Source organism: Buteo buteo, chromosome 21 (assembly GCF_964188355.1).
Source record: "Buteo buteo chromosome 21, bButBut1.hap1.1, whole genome shotgun sequence".
NCBI classification, from domain to species: domain Eukaryota; kingdom Metazoa; phylum Chordata; class Aves; order Accipitriformes; family Accipitridae; genus Buteo; species Buteo buteo.
In genome coordinates, this window is record NC_134191.1 from 22,856,645 (window position 1) to 22,879,689 (window position 23,045).

The window sequence follows — 23,045 nt, forward strand, 5'->3', positions numbered from 1 at the left end:
TGACATTACTCAAAAGTATATGGCTAAGCCTATTGTACTTATCATTATTCAAATTACTTTCTTGTTTAGGGTTGGGGAGTCAGGAAGATTACATTTGTGGACAATGCAAAGATCTCTTACTCCAACCCAGTACGACAGCCACTGTATGAGTTTGAAGACTGTCTTAGTGGGGGGAAGCCAAAGGCACTTGCAGCAGCAGACAGGCTACAGAAAATCTTCCCAGGAGTGGTAAGATCAGTATTTAAAATGTGTTAATATGTTCCTTGGAAGAGAAGCAGCAACTTTAAGTATCCAGTCCAAGTTCTAGTAATTAAGCATTATTATGAGTGGGGAAAATATTACACAGGTGTTATGTTGGTTATTGAGAAATCTATAAGCATTTTACTTCAAGTACTCTGTACCTGTTAAACTTTATTGAGACAATAAATATTTGTAATAATGAAATATATTTAAGGATCATCTGAATCATCTTGTAGATCACTGATGGTGAAGTAAAATTTTTTCCTGTCTAGTACGTCCAAAGGAACTTTAAGTAGTGGCTGCTTTTAAGACTGTGCTTTCCCACTCTGCTCTTAAATGTGAGTTTAGACACATTAGTTGTCTGTTATGGGAGCAGGAGGTCTTGAATGCATTAATAAATGTATTGTTGAGATTTCCTATTATGTTTTACACCCAAAACTTCCAATCTTATTTAAGTTGATTTTCTACTTTAGATGAAAATAACTTAATTTTTAACTTCCAGAAAAGAGAAGTAGTTCGTAGAAGCCTGGAAAAGATATCAGTGTTGGCCTTAGTCAAGTTGGTACTTGATTAAAGTACTCCTCTTTTGGGGAGCCTGGTGGTAATAACTTACTATCAAAATTAAGTAGTTGAAAGGGAACAAAAGACAAGAATGAATTTTTATGTTGATTTAGAAGCTTTATGATGAGAGACCCACCAATGGCAGCGTTTAACCTCTTTGACTCCAGAGATGTGCATCTGTCGTGGTTTAACCCCAGCCAGCAACCAAGCACCACGCAGCTGCTCGCTCACTCCACCTCCACCCAGTGGGATGGGGGAGAAAATTGGGAAAAGAAGTAAAACTCGTGGTTTGAGATAAGAACAGTTTAATAGAACAGAAAGGAAGAAACTAATAATGATAATGATAACACTTATAAAATGACAACAGGAATAATAATAGGATTGGAATATATAACTGAAGCACAGTGCAATTGCTTGCCACCCGCTGATCAATGCCCAGTTAGTGCCCAAGCGGCGATCCCCCCGCCCCCACTCCCCCGGTTCCTATACTAGATGTGACCGCCCATGGTATGGAATACCCTGTTGGCCGCTTTGGGTCAGCTGCCCTGGCTGCGTCCCGTGCCAACTTCTTGTGCCCCTCCAGCTTTCTCGCTGGCTGGGCATGAGAAGCTGAAAAATCCTTGACTTTAGACTAAACACTACTTAGCAACAACTGAAAACATCAGTGTGTTATCAACATTCTTCTCCTACTGAATTCAAAACATAACACTGTACCAGCTACTAGGAAGATGGTTAACTCTATCCCAGCTGAAACCAGGACAGCATCATATGAACATTATTCAGTGCATATGCTCAAACACACCTCATTTTCAATGCTGAAAAAAAGTAAATTTAAAGAAACCCTTACAAATATTTGCAGTTCTCAGTTTCAGTCTTAATTTGGGGGAAGAATTGATATGGCCTATAATTTCAGAATAGACATACTCTCAGCTTGCTCTGTCATGAACAAAATTTTTTTCATACTCATTTGGCACATGATAGAAGTCATTCAACTGTTTATAGTTTTTGTTTTGGAATTGAGACTGTCTTAGAATTGGTAGCTGTGTTTACCAGAGCTCAGCTGGCAAACAGTATCTTAACCACTTAGTCTAGTAAGAATGAGTTATATACACTTACTATGCAATTCTGTATTTAAAATGCCACTGATTATGTTACTAGTCATAATATTATTAAGAGTTATGAACAGTGGAATATAGATTATGTTGTTGATGATCAGTGTTGTGAACAAACTTTACAGAAGATTGTTTCTAAACGTTATTAGGTTCATTTAGTTTGACCCAAAGATTGCTCTGTGCTTTTGTTCTGGTTTTATCTGTGTTGGTCCTATTATTGTCATTATTTATGATATCAATATTGGTACTGAGTAGTAATTAAATGAATATTTGAACATCAAATAATGATCCCTAGTATGAAAAAATGCTAAACATTTCGCTTTCAGAACTTTGGATAAGTAAATCAGAAGAGACTCTCTGAAAGTTCCTAGAATTTATTTAACCTTGCTGCACTGTAGTGTTACTGTTACTTGGTGATATTCACTTAGTTATAGAAATATTAGTTAGTAGAACAAGTACAGAAAAGAGACCATCTGTGCGGTGTCACACAGAGAACCAGCATGATGCTAAACTAAGATTTGTGTCACATGATTTCTCGCTTTATAAACTTGAGAAAATGAAAACAGGAATATTAAGAAAGAATGAGTAGTTTAATTAGAAGGAATAAAAGCTGTTGTGGAATCCTGAATGATACAGTTTTGCATGTAGAGAGAAAGATCAAAAGTTAGTGTTAGAGTTTTCTTGTTAGAAATAACCAAGAAAACAAAAGACCAGGCTGTACTATGGAATCTTGAGATTGTGATGAGGCTTAAAAAAAAAAAAAAAAAGCTAAATATAATCTGGAGAGGAGCTTCCCGTAATAAGGGGGAGCAAATAACAGTGCTTTAGTAAGCCTGCATCTATAAATATTAGGACATTCGGTGTACATAGGAAAAAAAACAATTTTCCTGTTCAGTAATAGCAGATACAATGTGCAACCCATACTGCATGTAAGGAATTTTTCCTCTACCACATGCCTCAAATTTTCTGCATTTACCACTGTTTTCTTAGCACATCATCCCTATCAGTGTTACACATTCTCTATTGTTTCCTCGTGCCATGGATGGGTCACTTTTGATCAGCCTTTAGTGGGACTCAGACCTGGTTTCACAGCTTTGTGGCACAAATGAGGAGAAAGCAGTTGCACAGATCCTGTGTACTCTTATGATAGAATGTTTCTAATATATTTTTCGGTCAAACTAATTTCTGCACTAGAATTTGTGGAGAAGAGGTATCATGTTTGACCATCAGTAAATGTACAGAGAAACAACATGCTAGCATTAGCAAGAATTAACAGAGCTTAACAGTAAAAACTCTGGTTCAAACAGTTAATATGCTGACAGCATGTCAGAGTGGTGAGGTTTAAGCAGCAGGCCAAGCACATGGACTAACAGTAAGTCTTTAATTAGCCTTGGTAAAGTCTTGGTGCTTTGGGATGGTTTGGACAGTGAAGCTACTGTAGTTGGAGATTTTGATAACCCAGCTGACTTTACCAGACTTCTCAAAATGGAGCTGCGTCTGTTACTGCAGACTGCACTGTTGCTTGATACCAAACCCCATATTTATCAGTATAAATGTCTTTGAATAAAAAGATTAGTTGTCCTGGATTTTGAGCCTCCTCCTCTCTCTCATACGGAAGGAGTAGCCAAAGCTGTCTCTTTCTGTTTGGAAACCAACAGAGTCCTTTCAAGCCTGCAGGAATCCAAGCAGTAGTGCTGGTTCTGAAGGCATTTCTGAAAATTAGTTTTTTCGTTTCACTTACAGTCTAATTGACTTTCTTTGATTTCAATGTGAGTAATATTTTGTACACAAAATGCAGTTTCTCCTGGTTGACTTTGAAATGCTTGATTGATCTATGTGAATTCTTTTTTATTTTTTCAATTTTACATCCTTTCTAGTTGGAAGAGTAACGACTTCATCATTGCAAATGAAATGAAGGAATGCTTTGGCAAGGAGCTTTGATTTGTTTCATTCCACTTCTAAAAGATTATCATTAGCTGTAGCTTAGAGTTTTATAATAAAAAAGAAGGGAGGACTCAGAAATAGCAGAGTTTACGGATTCACAGCCTTTGATTGCAAGTAGGTAATGCGCATAGTCATTCATATAGCTGCTGTGGAATTTAACTTTATTGACTCTCTTACACAATCATTTTCTGAAGTATTCAGGCATGCAACTCCAGTGTATTCAGCATTTTATCATCCTTTGTACTATACTGCATGGGGGGCCACTTCATGTAGGTATTTCCAATAGAACAATTTAATGATGGCAGCATCACATTTCTTAATTTTCTGTGTACTTACCCACAGCACACTTCTGGTCAGGTTTAATATATTTTGCACAGATAACTTCTAAGTGATCAGAGCCATGGTTGAACAAAAAATGCAGTTAATAGAAATGAGAATAAAATGGAGAGAGAAGGTTATGGTAGCACCACAAATTGTAATATTTTGATGTCTGTTTGCTCTAAAAAAAAAAAAAAACCAAAGCAAAAGCACTGGACCCTCAAGCACAGCTTTGGTCAGCTGTCAAATGAAAGTGTTGAAAAGTGCATTATCTTTTATGATTTTGCACATGTCAACATACAGTCCCTTCTTTTAGTAAGTACATGATTCTGTACTTTATCAGATAGTAACTAAATATTATTTTGTTTTGGATAATTTGGAGGCATTTTAAATATTTTGTTAGTATGAAGGTTCCAGTCTTAAAATCTAAGCCTTTTTGCGAACAGTCAAGCAAAATTCTTGTCATGTAGAGACTCCTTGAGATTTTGGAATTCTGTGGAATGAACAAGATCTGTGTTTGGGAATATATGCGCATTTACTTCTCCTTAAAATAATATGCATGTGCCATCACAAGGTACCTTTTTAGCTCTCTTTGCCAGTGTTTGCCTGCAAAAGTGTACGTCGGCCACTTTTGCTAGTGACTGGTGTCTTTTTTTCAAGGGACAGTTATTCAAATAAAATTGAAGCTATTGAAACTGCTAGACTTGTATGTATTCCTATAGCTACAGTCACTGGACAGAGGTTTTTTTCTGAATTCTGGTAAGATGTTAGTATTTTACAAACCTTGTTACCATATTTCCATGCAGCTAGTGTTCAACTTTACTTGTTTACTTATTTTGGTTTTTTGAACAAAAATTGACCTCCTAAGTCACGGACAGGGTCAGTTATGCTTATCTGATAAATCAGCACTTGTATGCAGTACAGGGGCTTGATGACTTATGCATAAATACATTACTCATATACAGCATGGATTAAGTTTTGTGTTCCTGCCACAGCTTTTTGGAGGACATAATGACAGTGCATGTAAAACCTCCTCCAGTAATTACCCAATGTCTGTGCTGGTGATGCAGAGCTGTCTTCACTGAGAAACAGTTACTGTTAACAGTATACTAGATCACTGTGGACTCTACATTTCTTCCCCTTGGAGGTGGGAGGCGGGGGGAAGAAGGGGGCGGGAGGGAAAGGTGCATCCTTTGGTATGGTTAATCCAGGTATTACCCAAATTCATTTCCCCAAGCTGCTATATGTGTCTATTTCTTTCTGTCTTCAAGGATTCATGATGTTTAGAATGTATACTTCACCATTCTGGTTATTTGGCTCACCTGGATTTATGAGTTGTGCGTGCAATTGGCCTATACAAAAGCATGTTCCACTAACCTTCCTTTCCTCTCTTTTCATGTAATTTTATGTTTGGTTCATCTAGCTTTTAAATTTTGGCTTTTAGATTGTTAGTTGCTTACAGCACAGTGACAAGCATGAGACTTTGGCAAGGCCTATGCTTCTGTAACATATATGAAAGCTCCATTATTCTCTTAGAGCAGATGGCTGACAGATTGTGTTAACATATTTCCAAATGAGTGAGTTAATTGTTTGCATTGTATATGTATTGTGTATGTGCTTATTTGGCTCTTTAGCCATTTTCTGCTCAATATGCCTTGCCCAAATATGGAGCTGGAAGAGGCATATGTTTCTGCAATAGGACCAAGCTCTTTCAGCATCTGCATAGTGCAAGCCTCTAGACATCCATGCACTGGAGTAACAAGTCTCAGAAGTGATTTTCTTCTATATCAAGTTCACATATGACTGGTCGAATTACATGAAAATCATTCGAGACTATTGTTCTTCTCATAAAGAATTTAAAACAAAGGAGAATGTGTGATACTTCACGTCTGTCTTACTGTAATTGAATCAATATTCAATATCAGAATAAATGACATCCTGTTAACATTGTGTGTGAAGTGGCTGCAAAGATAATCCAGGACAAAGGTTTTCTATAAGTTTAACAGCATGATCATAATCATATGTAAAATCTGCCTGCTTGCTTTTGTAGTGATGTTTGTAACCTCTGGGATTAGGAGAAGTTCAGCTATCTTCTTTTAGTGATTTGCCAGACCTAATAAGACCTTCTGAGAGACTGGGCTTGTTAGTTCAGGTACCGAGCCGCCTGAACGTGGTTGGTCTGCTCTCATGACCCAAACTAGTGAGTCTGCATTGAGCTGCTCTGTTCTGAATAAATATAGCAGCTGAGACTGCTATTCCCTCAGAAACTTTTAACACTGTGCTTTAGTGCACAGCACTGATATACAGAGAGATGTAAAGAATAAACTTGCCATTCTGCCAAACAGTAATTGAATTTGTACTCTACAGTTTTGTATTGAACTTTAGAATAATTCTATTCAGTCACAAGGTTATCTTTTTAATATCTTGTTTTCTGTCTGTCTCCATCTAGAGTTCAGAAGGCTATAACATGAGCATCCCTATGCCAGGCCACCCAGTGAATTTTTCTGAAGTAACAATGGCACAGGCTCGGAAGGATGTGGCTAAACTTGAAGAGCTGATTGATGCTCATGATGTTGTTTTCCTACTAATGGACACTAGAGAGAGTCGATGGCTTCCTGCTGTCATTGCAGCCAGCAAGAGGAAGGTATTGTACCATACCTTGCTGATATCCTTGTCACTGTATTTCAGCTCTTGCATATCAGCCAGCTATGTATACCTAAAAGAACTTTATGGGAAATTGAAATATTTGACCAATCTTTTGTGATTGTGCAGAAATTTTTTCTTTTTTTCTGTAGCCTCAAAGATTCTGTGTAAGACAAAAAGCTAATGTCGAAAAGAGTGCATAGAAACTTGTATCATAGAATGATATAGGTTGAAAAAGACCTCTGGAGGTGATCTGGTCCAACTCCCTGTTCAAAATAGGGCCAACTTACAGCATGTTGCTTAGGCTGTTGTCTGGTCAGTATCTTTTGAGCATCTCCAAGGGTACATATTTCACAGTAATACTAAGAAATAATTTCATAGTAAGAGTATCATAATAATGACTAAAGACATTACAGTAATGATTGACTGATAGGGAATGCCAATTGTAGAAATTTATCTGAAACCACGTTTTCAAAATATATATCAAAAGTGAAAAATTAGAAACTGAATTCTGAACTTAAAGTATGCCAACACTTTTTTGGTTAAAAGTTAACTTTGGGTTTTTCCTCGTTATCCTGAACACTTACTTCCCCTTGCTATCATGATGTAGACTTTAGTAAAACAGTCTCAAGTAATCTTGATATTTCTTAATTTATTTAAGAATTATGCAGTTTCATGTTTGCTCAGTTAAAATAGCACAAAATCAGAAAATGCAAGTATTAAGCTTTTAACATGTCAGCTTAACCACAGGGCACATCCTGTGTATTTTGTGGCATAAATGTAATGATGTCCATAGCAATTTGTTAAGTCATGAACTTAACATGAGAGTAAAAGAAAACATATATGTGACACAGCTGAGTCAATGTTGTTATGCGATCTTTGATTTTTGTATTTCCTCACTTCTGTGATTTTTTCAGCTATGACAACTCTAGTTTCCTAATAGTTGTTAGTTGTTTGTGGTTTCTTTTGTTTGTGTTTATATTTATTTCCAAAAAAACTGGGCAGTAGAAAGGAGAGAGAATGCAGATTTGTGGTATTTGCAAACTAGTTTTGTCTTATAAATTCCAAGTATGTTCCCCTTTCTCCTGAAGTTTATGTTCATCTGAACGTAACTAAATTTCCTCTGTACCTGCATTGCAAGCAGATTTTTTCCAAATCAAAGTTCTCTCATTTTTTAAGCCAAGGTCTTAAATTATTTTATTTTCTTTCATTCTTTCCTTATTTAAAATAGGTTTCTGATCCTGAGCAACAGGCTTGTATGTCTTTGTTGCTCACATGAACTTCCCTTTGCCAGTGAACTACACTACCAGTGAAAAGATCAGTGTGTTCCTTTAGTGTGGACTTCACTGAAGTATAACTTCAGGTGTAACTGAGTGTATGTAACTTGATTACTTAATCAGTTCCTACTTTATCCTACTGTCTTTTCTGCAGTTTGCACCTGTGGTCTTTCAGCAATCTTTTAGCTGTTTAAAAACAGCACAGAAATGACATAAAAAGAGTAAGTTTGCAAAGCTGGGTATTGAAACTGGGAAGTGCCAGCTTACTCTTTCATATGTATGATGATTGGTAGTTGTAAGCAACATATGCAGTGTCGTCCCCGTCCCCCCCCCCCCCCCCCGGTTCAGTCAGGATAGCGTTGTTTTAATGATTTCCAAAACTTTTACCCACACATTTGCTTAGCTAGCAGTCCCCCACTATATTTGCCTTACAGTATTCAAATCATCCTTTGAGGACAAATTTTGTAATTTCTTTGTGACAGCTCTCTGATATTCACTGGTATAGTGTGTCTGACTGCATCAGTTATTTGATTTTCATAAGATCACTTTGATGTAAGGAGATGGAATTCTCTGTCACTGAATAAGCACAGCACTGAAATTTCAAGGCATCCAAACTGAAATGCTCGGTATCTGCTTTTCAATGTACTTCATGTTGATAAACATTTAATGAGAGCTCTACTTCAAATGTGAATTTGTATGACAACTGCAAATCTGAAGTACTGCTGCAGTTTGGACTCTGAAGTCTCAAAAGAGGCCCACAGAAAATGAAGAACATAGTGAGTCATAATCTGTGTAAAGTTCTCTATAAGGGGTACATGAGTAGAAGTAAGACTCAGTTTCCCCACGTAATCATTCAGTTACCTTGATGATCTTTGATATTCCTGGAGTCTTTCCTCCCAAAACAAGTATCTTAGACAAATGCAAAACTCAAATGTTAAATCCTTATGTCAGCTGTTAGTTCCCTGTTCCTGCTGAGCACTGGAACTTTTAAAAATTTGCTAGTTTGTTTTTTTTTTTTTTAAACATGTGCCAGAAGATACACTTTTTCATAGTCTCTCTAACAATAACAGATGATTTTTTAATTTTTTTTTTTTTAAGGGTCAATCATTTAGATTCAAATAGTTGCTAGACATTAAACCAAAGAGAGAGAAACAGTTTATTGCAGTGGGAAGTGTTTAGCAGTATCATTAATTTCTGGTAATACCAGCTGTGCCATGTTATTCATATTTTGCAAATGGGATACCATCTTCAGGTTTTACAGGTAGATGTAGTGAGAAGATGCAGTCTTTTGATTGTTTGCTGTAGACCTGGCTGTGCTACTACAGATTCAACAGCATGGTTCTACTTTAGGACTGAGGAAAGAATAAACTACAAGGTTGAAAGTGAATATCCAGAAATTATTTGAAATACCAAAAATGATGATGAAGCTTACTAGTTAAGTTGGCTAATTCTTGACAGCTTCCCTCAAAGTCCCTCTTTTTAGATAATTCCTGGCTATAAGAATGAAAAATGACAAACTGCTGTACTAGAATTTCTATCTAAAATATCTGTATATGAAGCAGTATAATATCTTCTTTTATATTTTACTGGCTACAGTCATTATTGTATAATTGGTTTTGCTTTTTGCTGTATCTAAATTATTGCCTGTAAGTTTAGTAAAATATGCTAGTTAAGTATTGGTTTTATGATATTACAGTCATAATATATGTAGCTTCAGATTACTCCAAGCACTTGTCACAAACTGAAGAGAAAGGGGAAAATGATGATGCTGTAATTGTGTACCACAGCTGCTTGTGCTCCCCATGTGACTAAACAGATGCATATGAAGACCATAAGTAATCATTAATTGCTTTCCTCACTGAGCAGAAGATTTTGGGGTAATAGACTTGTGTTTCATTGCTTTGTCACACGGGAGTGTTTAATGAGTTATATTTCAGACCACAGTGAACTGAAAAGACTACATAAGAATTTGAAATGACATGAAAACTTGTTATTGATGGCCACTGTTGTACTTAAATGTCACTTGGAATATTTCAGCACTTGGAGAATGTGAATATACAAAATATGCAGCAAACTTGAAAATAAATTCTGAGCTGGAACCAAAATAAGTTTTTTCCAATAACAGTACTAATCACTGTATGAATATTGGGCCAAATTTGGATATATGTGTGTTAATTCATATCAGTGCGTAGCAGCTTCAGTAACTTTAGTGAGACATTGAATGTTAGTTGGTGTGAACCTAGCTTCAGATGTGAACTAGCACAACACATTTATGGAGTTCCTGTTCCTTTTTTTTTTTTTTTTTTTTCCTGTGAGCAAGCCTGCATAGGTTTGTGTAACAGTTGAGAGGGAGTCATTAATTTGTATCAAATTTCCCTGAAAGACATAGAAAAAGGTAATGGTTTGTGGATTTCTGAAATGGAATTGGGGGGGGGGGGTTGTGTTTGTTTTTTTTTTAAATGCTTGACAACTGGAATTTTGCACCTATTGGAAAGCCTGTTGTTTATGTCTAGGGCGACAGATACGCAGTTAATAGGTTGTTTGTCCATCTACAGCATGTGTGTGTGGGGGTTGACATTTACAGTGAACAAAACCTTGAGGCCTTTTTTTCTCCCTCTTCTTTTGGCTCCCTTAAAATCTGTTGTTCTCTCTTTATTGTTCACAGTTGGTCATCAACGCTGCATTGGGATTTGACACATTTGTTGTTATGAGACATGGACTAAAGAAACCAAAACAGCAAGAATCTGGTGATTCATGTTTCAACAATGCCTCTGGTTCTTCTGATCTTTTGGGATCATCACTCTTTTCAAATATCCCTGGCTATAAACTGGGTTGCTACTTCTGTAATGATGTTGTGGCACCAGGGGATGTGAGTAGAACCTTATCCAAATGAGGATTTTATATCTCTTTTGTAGTGACTTAAATTTTTATTTCCTTTAAATGGTGTTTTATAAAAGGATTTGTTTTCTCTTGATGTACACAGGATTAAGAAATAGCTCATCTTTTATTTGGAGGATCAAAGAAATTAATTGCACAGAACTAAAGATGTTTTGTGTAGTAGGGCAGCTAGTTACTTTTGAGTTACTTTTTTCTTTCCTTTAGAATTGTCTATTTTTGTAGTCCACCAGGGATCGGACATTGGATCAGCAGTGCACAGTCAGTCGGCCTGGATTAGCCATGGTAGCTGGAGCTCTTGCAGTGGAATTAATGGTTTCTGTTTTACAACATCCAGAAGGGTGAGTCATTTCTGGATTGGTGTTCAAAAGGTGTTCTCTGAGAAATAAGACTCATTTAATATAATCTTTTGGGAGAAGGAGAAGGAAGTACACATTAAGTAGGACAATTCTGTATGGTGTAATATTGCCTGTAAATTAATGTAATGTATAGGTCATATCTACTGTGTTAGTGTAATTTAACAGTGTTTAAGAGAGAACTGATTCATCAGATCTTAAGTTTTTATCTTGGAAATTGGCAGTTTTCTCTCTTTCTGAGTTTAAAAGTAGAAAAGTACTGAGAATATTTCAAAAGAAGAAAGTATTCCTTATAGTGGATCTTGGCAGTCCTTTGCTCAAGAGAGTGTTTAAGTGTAATGAGGAGCTATCATAAGTATGTATGTTACATGCAGGGCTTCAAGATAAGCCAAGTATTGGAAAATATTAGTTAAAATTAAGTGGGTTTGATACAGAAATTAGTCTGAAATTCTGCAACTTGAAATTTAGACTTGTTTCATGTTTTTAAAATCTGTGAAAGAAAAAGTGAGTTAGGAATTGGACATGAGTATGTTACAAGTCTCTGTGACTGATTCTGAAAAATGGTTTTTATATTCCCATGCTGAATCTTAGTTACTATGAAACAGACTTTCCGGATATGTTCCTTTCCAGACTCTAAACTGTAAGCTGTAACAAAATGTCTTGAAGCTTGCTGGAAATTTTGACTGTTGAGTATGTCATCTTGTTCTAATTTTCCTTCTTGGATTTTTGGCAGTGGTTATGCTGTGGCCAGCAGTAGTGACGATAGAATGAATGAGCCGCCTACTTCTCTTGGACTTGTTCCTCACCAGGTAAATAATTTGTGAGTAAATGCTGTTGTTTAAAAGCTGGGAACTGATATAAGGCAAACATCACAGACTGCCTCCTTAACAAGAACATACTGTATGCTGATTCCATTCCCGGAAGGACTGACTCTCCATGTTTGTTAAAAAAGAATATATATTTAAAAAAAAAATAAATCCATCACACAGGGCAAAGTAGTTGTGTTCCTGGCATTGTGTCTGTCCTACTTGTGGACACACAATTCCTGCTACCTACTTAGCAAGAATTTGTTTGGAGCAGGCAGTATGTGAATAAGGCAACCTCTGACTTTTCTGTTCCCTATCAGAGCTGACAATATGAGCATCTCAAAATTTTTAAATCCCTTCCGAGTTCGAAAAAAAAATTCAAATCCAGCCAACACACAATTAGTATAGTTCTCCAAAATATTCATGTATTTCTGGTGCAACACGGTAGTCTTCATTCTTCTACTCAACCCAAACTCGACTTAGAAATGTGTTAAGGATACTGTTTTTCAAACTGCTGGATGGACTTGTTTTTGTTATATTGATACAGTCCTTCAAAAACTGCCTGCTGATTGTATCCCCATAATCATGTCCCCTGTGATATTATCATTGGGGATTAAAAGTGTTCTGTGTCTCTTTCTTTATGTTGCTATCTGAGCGACTGTTTGGATCCTTTCGTTGTATAAATCAATCATTTATTTGTTTCCAAGTGGTATTTTTATATTCTATTGATATTAAATTTTTTTGTGCTAAGAGTGAATCTTGATTCAGAAAAAGTTAAAGCTACTAGTATCTTTTCTTTGCAACATCCAGGTAATCACAGGGTCTGGTCTATGTAAGATTAGTCTAATTTTGTTTATAATTTTATGTAGTAACTAGTGTTTGCACGTGGGTCGTTTTATGCAATTGGGTTCCCCTAGGTTCTCCCTGGGTTCTCTCTCTCCAGTAATCCAGTCTTTCCAGTTCTTTCTCAGGAGTCCCTCTCTCTCATACATCGGAAGTTTTTCTGCTTGTTCATGTGGATGCTGTCAGCTGCAGGATTGGTAGGGAATATCCAATTCTCGATTGGCTTTTTCAGATACCCTCAGTATGAGCCTTTTGTCCTCACTGGCACTCATAATCTGGTCGTCTGGAAGGTTCTCGACAGTTTCAGACTTTGGCAATAACTGATAAGTTTGTAACTTTCACAATGACTGACAGGTTACTTTATTATATCGAAGTTACTCCCTTACCCTATAGGGTTATCTGTAGTTAAAATGCTAATGCTATTGTCAGCCAGACCCAGCCTATGCCAACTGCTGCAGTATATCTGAGGGAGATTTTTTGACCTCTCGTATCCCAATAGGAAGAAAAAGCCAAATCTAAATCTTGTTCATTTGATGATCCAGGTACTCCCTTTTGATTTATCTTTGGAGAAGTTTTTGCTTTCTTAGTTGAAAAATGAATGTCATAATTTCCAGATAGTTTTCTGTAATTATCTGAATGTTTCCTGTGATCATATGGGTTGGTAATATGAAAGAGATTTTACTTGTGCTAGGTCAGTTTGTTTTGAAAAATAACTTCAGTACTTTTGATGGTTGAATCTTTGTGAGTCTTATACATATACAGTGACTTTGTTTCAAAATTGTGACTATGCTCCAGACCTCTAGAAAACAGGTCTGTAATTTGAACTTCCTCTTAACATCTAAAAAGGAATAGTGAAGAAGTGATTCCCCCCCAAAAGCTAGAAATATTACATTATGTAGGAATAATATTTTTTTTACAATGTTTCCCAGTAAACTTTAAAAAGTTTACTATTTCTACTGGAAAAATAATGATCTCTCAAGTTCTTATATTTCCTGATGATGAGAATGTTAACTGTCCAGTCAATCCTATCTGATTTGTTTTATACCCCTATATGATTTTACTTGTGTTATTGTTCTGTTTTGGGCTAGGCTTTGAGATATGATCCATATCAAAAATGGATTTTAATCAGAAAACTTTTCGTTGAATTATGACTTCTGTCAGTGCTATATCTGTTTTCACATTTACATTTAGTGACTACCATGAATGTCTTCTCTTTTAGACATTCTAACACATATATAACTTTAGTAGGTGTAAAATGAAAATAGACAATTTTTTTCAAATATTGTGACATGGAGTCCTTTTACAAACTGCTGGTTTCTCTTAGCAATCACCCATCTAATCAACTCAGTGAGTGCAATATTTTCTCCAGGGGTCTAGAATTAACTGTTACTTTCTGGTGTGGGTTTTTTTTGTGGTGTTCTTTGTTCATTTGGTTAGCCCACTTGTGTGTTAAAAGAAAAATAGTAATTAATTAATGCAGCAGTCCTTTTTATTAAGAAGGTATTCCTTTGTGGATAATAAATGTTGCACACTCATAGCCTTAGTCTGTCATAAATGAACTGAATTTATTTCAAGGAAGTGTCTTGGAGTTCCTAGGATAACAGAAGTACAAAGCAATGTAGTATCAGAAAGACTTGATCTTGTTGTTTTCCTTTCTTTTCCTGGGTGTGGGTTTTGTTTAAAAAAGACTGTATTATTGTATTCTAACATCATGTATGGCTTGGTTTTTCTGCAAAAATACCTTAGTGGTAATACTGTTTAAATTGCTGTTGGCTTCTGAGGTTTATGCCATTTCAACTGCATTAAATGTATGGAGTGCATATTGGAAGTATTTTCCATAATATACTTAAATATTAATTAAGGCATTATTATTTGTATTGCAGAGCTACGTAAGTTCTGTTCTTAGTGATGTCTCTTCATTGTAGTAGACCTGTAAAAGCACAGAATAAAAATTATGAATACTCCAAAGAGTTCGTAGTCTAAATGATCAAACCCTGCTGCAAAGTGTTCTCAGTGCTCTCTCTCTGTTACTAGAAACAATGGTCTGGAATTTTAAAATTACTGATCAGTAGTATCATATTAACAACATAGTTTAGCAATGCACAACAGTGAAGTTTTCAGATTATATGTTATAGAGATGGGAAAAAAATGTGTTTGGTTATACCATGCCTTTTTATTTTTGATGGAACTTTGCAATCAGAAAAGTCAAACTCCAGGTGGTGCTGTGCCTCTATTCATGTTTAAATAGTGTTGCGTTTAGATAGTTGTGCCATTGTTTGTATATAGAAAACCAGTAATATATATTGAGTATAAATTTACTACAGATGTTATTGGGGGTTATTGTATTAGAACAGTATTACCCTAGTTATAGCCATTCTGTATCTTTTTATTGAATGTATATTTCCAGTTCATGTGGAATTTTGGAAATGTTTTTTGTAATTGTAAAATAGTGCTGTAATTTTTTTCATCTTCCAGATCCGTGGATTTTTATCAAGATTTGATAATGTTCTTCCAGTCAGCCTGGCATTTGATAAATGCACAGCCTGTTCAACCAAAGTAAGTCTGAGTTGGTCTGTACTTTATTTATCTGTACAGAATGGTCTTGCTCTAGGTCAGTCTTGGGGTGCCGAGGACTGCTTTGTATTTTCTTACCTCCTTAGGGGTTGGAATCTGTGTTCTCACTTCAGCTAAAGTTCTTTTGCCCTCATACCCTCCTTTTTTTATCTGTTTTCCAAATTTCTTTGGCATCACCAATTGGCATGCGATCTCCACGTAAACATTCTAGTCAGCTAAAGAAACCGAGAAGAAATTAGGGCCAACACATTTCTGAAAAGTTTATCATATAAATACTGTTAATATCTTTTAGCTTTGTAGAAACGAGTAAAATGGGTATTGGTTTTAGTTGTTTAAGAAATTATTTCTGATGTCTGATGAATAAATATATCTTTTCAGCTTTCTTGAACTTGGTATTGTTACAAATACGCAAAGTTGTCTAAATTTCTGTTTTATGACACAAAGCAAACATATAAAGAGCACTTAAGAAAAAAAATTACTTCCATAACATTTCTTTATTGAAAAGACTGTTTCATTTTGATGCTAGTGTTGACAGTCCTGAGTCACCTAATAGATTTACAGCTGTTGGTGGGATCTGAGCTGTGTCTTGCCAGAACACCAGGGCAGCCTACTAATGTGTCTGTGTGAGGCCTCCTCTTCAGTCTTGGATTGTTTTCCTGTACTGTGGCCTTGAAAAGTTTTTTCTGGCAAGTTTTCTATGTCCATGTAGTGCAAGTTCAAGAAGTTTTGACTGGGATATCTTGATATGAAGATTAAGAGGTTTTGACTCATGATTTGGTCTGCTTGGAGTGCCATTTAGTTCACTTTTGTACCTTGAGACTTACTGCAAGAAGTTCTTTCTGTTCTTTTCACTGCACTTGTCCTTCTTTCAAACAGCTATCAAAAACTCCTGAGACACTATCATTTTTTTGAGGACTTCCACAATTTCTTCTTCTACAGTATTCCTTTTATTTTTCTAGGCTATCTGGGTACATTTGACAAGTTTTGAAGGAATATTAACATCCATTTTCTCCTCAAAAGTTGAAGCACTAAACTTAAAACTGCTGTTATTTTTAGAAACATCTATCTACCCTCTCGAATAGCTGAAAGCTCAGCAGCAGCTAAAACTTTATGATGGTTGAGCCTGATAAGTTAAACTGTTAGAATAAGCTTTTTTTTTCTTTTTTTTTAATCTCTGATCCAGGACATATTGATATATAAAAAAACAATAAAAACGTAAATAAATTTAATGCAGGTATCAATTTTTTGTTAGCAAATCATTTCCTCTTGGAGGTCATTTTAAGAGAGCCCTGTTTTACATAAACAGACTTGATGATTTAATAAAAACTGACTTGGATTTTAGCAGCTGTGCTATTCCCAGAGAGATCACTTTTCATGTGGTTTGGGTATTAAATTACTTCTGTGCTGAAAAGGTTGCTTCATTGGCGCACGTATTTCCTTACAGTAGAAACACAGCATTTGTTTACTTTGCTAACTTTCTATTTATTAGCATAAGAGTATGTCACCCTGTATTATCTGGAAATCTGACGCTAATACTTTGAAATGACAAATCCAATTACAATTGAATTGTAGTCTGTATGTTGGTTTGGTTTTTTTAATGCAGCAATTTAGCATAATTTCATCCTGATCTATGTCAGATTGACTGTAGATTCAAAACTTTTAGCACAGGAGAGAAGTGACTTTTCTGATATACTTAAATTTCCTGGTACCTCATTCATTTTCTTCTTTCTTATGTCAGCACTCTCTTTCTTGAGCTCTTGTCACTCTGTGACTCTTAAAACATAAAACTAATGAATTAGGAATTTAAAAAAAATTCCAATACATTCTTAAGTCATCCAGTACAGCTGGATAACTTAGGAGAAACTGCTAATGATCTGCATGTTTAGAGATTAGATTCCATTTCATTTTGACTCTCAGTCATTACTTCATTTCTCTGTTTTTTGAAGCTGAATAGACCAGACGTCCAAGCAGCCAGCTATTCCTTACCCAGGATTGTCCTAAACAGGCTGCATGCCAGAGAAGCTTCCCGCAGGCAATTGTTCAGGAATTTTGGGATGGTCGCAGCAGGAAACCAATCTATTTTTATTCCAGGCCAAATTTTCCTTGTATGATTTCCCTCTCTGTCTTATTCTGGTTCTGCACAGGCATGTGCTAGCATGGAAAGTATCCTCTTTCAGAGCTAACGGCACCTCATTGCCAGTTGAGTAGTAGGTCTGAGGAGCAGTGTAAGCTCTTCTGATGCACTTTCCCTTCTCAGTAACAGAATGAGTTTGACATCAAAAGAGGAGTCCAAAGTTCTTTAGTATAGGTATTTATTTGTAATAACTGCTTTACTTACAGAATGAGAATGTTAAGCTTATTACTTACTATGCTAATTAAGCTGTCTGTTTACCCTCTTGGGAGCAAAATGAGGACATTTTCTCATAACATTATGGTGAGAAGCATTACAATTCCATAGAAAAGTAGAGTGGTCCTCATCCTTTACTACCTGATCCTTGCAGGCAACTGGCTAAAGCCTTGAAACATGAATGTTAAAATATATATCTATCTTAATAAAAACTGCCAGTGTTTATATTTTAATGAGGGTAGTGAAAATTTTCCTGTTATTGCTTCTCCCTCCCCCTTGTGCGTTATGGACTGAACCAGGAGACCTCATAGATTCAGAGTTTAATGTCAGAAGAGATTATTGCTACTAGCCAACGTGGATGTATAGATGCCCCCTCTGTTTTTACATATAGCTCATAGATCTTATTTCCTCCAGAGTTTGGATTTATTGTCCATGAGCTAGAAAGCTAACTTATTTTCCTTAAAGATATTTCTCTCCTTCCCCTACTAAAATTCTTCTGATATGTAATTATCTCCACTGTCAAATTAAAAAAAAAAAAAAGCTGCATAAGTATCTCTACTAATTTTCAAGTCCTTTCTCAACTTTCTATTCAGTATGCTGAAAAATTGAGCTGCTTAAGTTATAGGTTTTTTAACCACTGAGTAATTTTACTGACTTACCTTTAAATGTTTTTCAATTTCATTGCATTTCATCAAGGGGTAGACACTAGGATCAGAGTTGGTATTCTAGGCACTATGTTACAGTTTCTGTTTTCAGTCAAGACATTTCCCTACCCTTGCAGATGTTTTCCCTTTTTAACATCCCAGGAATACATTAAACACTTCTGCTGTGACATTTACTGAGCGCCTGTGTTGCATAAGTTATTTATGAGTGTTTCGGTTTTGAAATCTATCATCATGTAGACATAACAATGCTTTTATTGTTGTCATCTGCTAACTGCTTTGCATGCATTTTTACTTTAAATGGTTCTGATCAGTTATGACAGTAACCTGTGGTATTCAGTAATTTACTGATTTTTTTTCAGTAGAGATAATTTTAATTTTGATTCCAGCAAGACAAGACCCTTCATATTTGCCCTAGCTGCACTGAGAAAAGACTTTCATATTTGCTTTCTCCCAGTAACAGCATATTGTACCATCTGTCAGCGAAACTCTTTTATATCTTTTTATATTATACATTTCTCGATTTAAGTATTGTGTTGATGTTAAATAGAGATGTATAAGTCTTGGGGGGGGGGGGGGGGGGGAACAACCTTGATCTTTCCTGTACTAAAAAAAGCTAACTCTTGCATAGCTTGCAGAAATGATGGAGGAAATGGGGAGAAATGTTTGTCCTTCAGGAATGAACACTACAAAAATTTGAAAGAATGTTTAAAAAGAGTTATTTCTGTAGCTGTGCTGTAACATTAAGTCTGTGTAACTGAGTCCGTTTATAACTTTCCTTATTTCCTGAATTTACATATGTTAACATTTGACACTTCTATGTACAGTGCAGCCTCTGTATTAATACTGGATAGATTTCATTCAGACTTAAAGAATGCATCATTAATATACCTAGGCATATTTTCAGCATACTGAGTTAAATGTAATACTTTTCTTATTCTTAAGGTAGCATAGAAATCTGTTTTATTTTAAATGACTTAGAGAAATTTATTATTTTTCTTTTCCTCTTTTTAAAAATGTCCTTTTAACTGGGGGGAGCAGGAGGCAGGACTACCTTGCTGTCGTGGTTTAACCCCAGCCAGCAACTAAGCACCACGCAGCTGCTCACTCACTCCCCCCCATCCAGTGGGATGGGGGAGAAAATCGGGGAAAGAAGTAAAACTCCTGGGTTGAGATAAGAACGGTTTAATAGAACAGAAAAGAAGAAACTAATAATGATAATGATAACACTAATAAAATGACAACAGTAGTAATAAAAGGATTGGAATACACAAATGATGCGCAGGGCAATTGCTCACCACCCGCCGACTGACACCCGGCCAGTCCCCGAGCGGCGATTCCCCCGCCCCCCACTTCCCAGTTCCTAAACTAGATGGGACGTCCCATGGTATGGAATACACTGTTGGCCAGTTTGGGTCAGGTGCCCTGGCTGGGCATGAGAAGCTGAAAAATCCTTGACTATAGTCTAAACACTACTGAGCAACAACTGAAAACATCAGTGTTATCAGCATTCTTCACATACTGAACTCAAAACATAGCACTGTACCAGCTACTAGGAAGACAGTTAACTCTATCCCAGCTGAAACCAGGACACTTGCCCACAACTTTTGAAATCTCAGGCAGTCTTTACCTCTCTGAATATAAATTTTAAATTCAGTGAGAATCAAAATAATACGTATTTTCAAAATTAGTCATGGTGAGGATGGTTTTACTGCTGGTTGCCTGAAAGATGTGCATTCTTGAAAATAATGCCTGGTCTTACTATTTCAAAAATACTGAATTTTCATTGTAAAGCCAACAAAATATGCCCAATAAAAGGATATTAACAGAAGAAAGCCATGATGTGTACTAAGAATACCACATCACACACTAAGAAATTATGACCATGGTAATGTGACCATTATGATGGAGTTTTGTCCCCTTAGAGGAGGGCAGATGTGATCAAGAACCCCAGAAATCTTAGAAGTAACATTAACTTTAAACATTATCCTATTTTGTGAACAGAGAAAAGGGTGTGGAATCAGCAGTGTATTCATTCAGTTTTGTGCATTGGAGAAGGTGGGGAGGTGTTCAGACAGGATGGATGATAATTGAAAAATGGAACTTAAAAAAACCAGCAACACTGAAATCTAATAAGGTGGGAGAGAGGTCATTATCTCTGTCCTATATCTCAACACACACACACACACACACACACACCCCGATGTTAATGAAGTATGTGTAGTTCAGTGGAGAAGTTATGTCTTGTTACTCCTTGCTTAGTCCATCACGATGACTGGAAACATCATAGCTAATCCTATGTGAAGACAATAGTGCCAAATAAACTGCCTTTTGCACGTAACAGCTCCACAGTAAAGATTGTAAATGGAAGAAACATGGGGAGAGGTAGAACATAATTATGTTCAATCTTAAATCATACCATTTACCAAAATTCAGAAAGCAGGTTGACATTCCCATGTGTTAGCACTGTTATGGCTGATTGTAAGAGTTAGAAATGATGAATGTTTTGCATCACTTATTCAGAGTTGTGGGATGCAAGTTTATTGATGTTTAATAGATAATATAGTTTGTTGACACCAAATAGCCTCCCAAAGTCAACAGAAGAGAGGATTTTAAAAAAAGAAACAAAACTTGATGCTTTATCTTATGGTACTGAAGAGACGTAAGGTTGTTTAAAAATTCAGTCGGATCATAAGAAGGATAGTTCAAAACTTTAACCAATACAGCTGCTGGCAGTGTTTAGTTATCCTCTTCTCCCCTTCCCCAGACATGATGATGCTAGAAATCTTTAATGAAAAATTGCTCTTAGCCATTCTATTGTACCTTCATTTCAACTTCTAACATATCTGTGAAATCGCTTCTTAATCAATTCATTGTTTTGTTATGTTTTCTTCAACTAAGATAAATGTAGCAAGTATAAAAGAATTCAGGAGACTTTTTTTTTCTTTTGACTACTCTCTCTTATTCTGTTATAATTTAGTTGGATTTACAGCAGGGACTAATTTCTTGCTGTTATTACTTACTATTTCTCTTAAGGAGAAGGAACTAGAGCTTCTCCACAATAAATCGGTAAGACATTATTCCATTTTAGCTTATGTTGTTAATGTATTTATTTGTATTAAGAATTGACGTGGTTTATAAAAAGTTAAAGATCGGTTTGTGTCTTGTGAGGCTAAACCACACACCCAGCTATTTTCACATGCGTGAGGATTTTTTTGAGTTCAGGGCTCTCAGAGGAGGATGCGTTTTCAAAGCTTCTGACTTCAGGATAAGTAAATCTTGGCTTCTCAGAAGCTGGCAGCTGTATGTGCAGTGTCAAAATGTTTGTTTTGAGTGTGGGTGTTTGCAACTGTATTTAAATGTTGAAAACTGGAGGTTTGCGTCTTTTATGTTTTGCTGAGCAAAACCACTTTTTATTAACCAGCCCCCTCCCCTATCCTAAGATAATTGTCTTTATTCTAGCCAATCCATTTGTCTTCATCATGTAAAACTTCTTCCTGGATGGGAGATGCAACCATTAGATATCTTAAGGAGTTTAAATGCAACTTGTCATAGAAAATGTGTTTAAATAACAAACTAAAACAACATTCCTTCCCAAATCATTATGGTTTGTCTTCATGGCACAAGGGAGTAGATAGCAAAGGTTTACTGCAAAGTGTTTTTAGGAACCATTCTTGGTTATTGTGTTCTTTGCAGTGGGTTAAATGAAAGCCGCTGATTAAATGATTAAGAAGGTTTCTTGAGAGGGAGAGAGAAAGAAGAAGGGAGAAAAAAAGAACAGAGAACATACAACTCTCTGAAACTTGTTTTATTCCCTCTTCCTTTTGCTCCAGAAAATCAGCTCTTGTGTTATTATTACTTTGGTTTTGGAATAGTAAAGTTGCTAGATTAAGAATCCCTTTCTGGTAATAAGTAACACACTTTTGCCCTTCAGAGAAGAAAACAAATGATTTTGTTATTCCGTGTTTCTTTTATTTGGTGAATTTGTTAAGTGTTTCCTGATGTTTAAGTGAAATAGCATGTTGATTTATGCTGATGTGGCAGCATACCATGTAAGATAGTAGCATCAAATCCATGTTGCAGAGAATCCCAGAATTTTGTCCAAGAAGCAGCTGGTGTGACTGTCTGGTCCATGGTATTGACTAGTTTGCTTGTCTCCATGTTAAAGAGCATTAAAAGAAGTAAAAATACGTTCCAGTAATTGTTCAGTGATCTTAAATGGATGTTAAGGTATTATTCCAAGTAGTTGTAAGTGGGAGAGAGAATGGTTTATGAAGTCCATCTTAAATAGAAATCTGTATTATCTGAACTAAAAGAAAAAAACCAATTAGTTGAAGTCTTTAAGTTAGAATACTCATATATAATACAGTTTCTACACCATGAATAAAATTAATTTTCCCATTTTTAAGTTTAACTAACTTTAAAACACTGTTTTTAAGGGGAAGAAGAAACCTGCCATTGTTAAAA

General features: G+C 36.0%; 1 protein-coding gene across 6 annotated transcripts in view; it reads left to right on the forward strand.

Annotated features, from left to right (window-relative positions):
- ATG7 (autophagy related 7) overlaps positions 1 to 23,045 on the forward strand; it is a 128,404-nt gene that overhangs the window by 17,900 nt on the left and 87,459 nt on the right. For all 6 annotated transcript variants that reach the window (XM_075052853.1, XM_075052855.1, XM_075052851.1 and 3 more), the window contains exons 12-17: positions 70 to 228; positions 6,625 to 6,819; positions 10,761 to 10,964; positions 11,216 to 11,331; positions 12,080 to 12,155; positions 15,471 to 15,551. In XM_075052853.1, the coding sequence (XP_074908954.1) occupies positions 70 to 228; positions 6,625 to 6,819; positions 10,761 to 10,964; positions 11,216 to 11,331; positions 12,080 to 12,155; positions 15,471 to 15,551 (831 nt within the window). The remainder of the gene's footprint in view (positions 1 to 69; positions 229 to 6,624; positions 6,820 to 10,760; positions 10,965 to 11,215; positions 11,332 to 12,079; positions 12,156 to 15,470; positions 15,552 to 23,045) is intronic.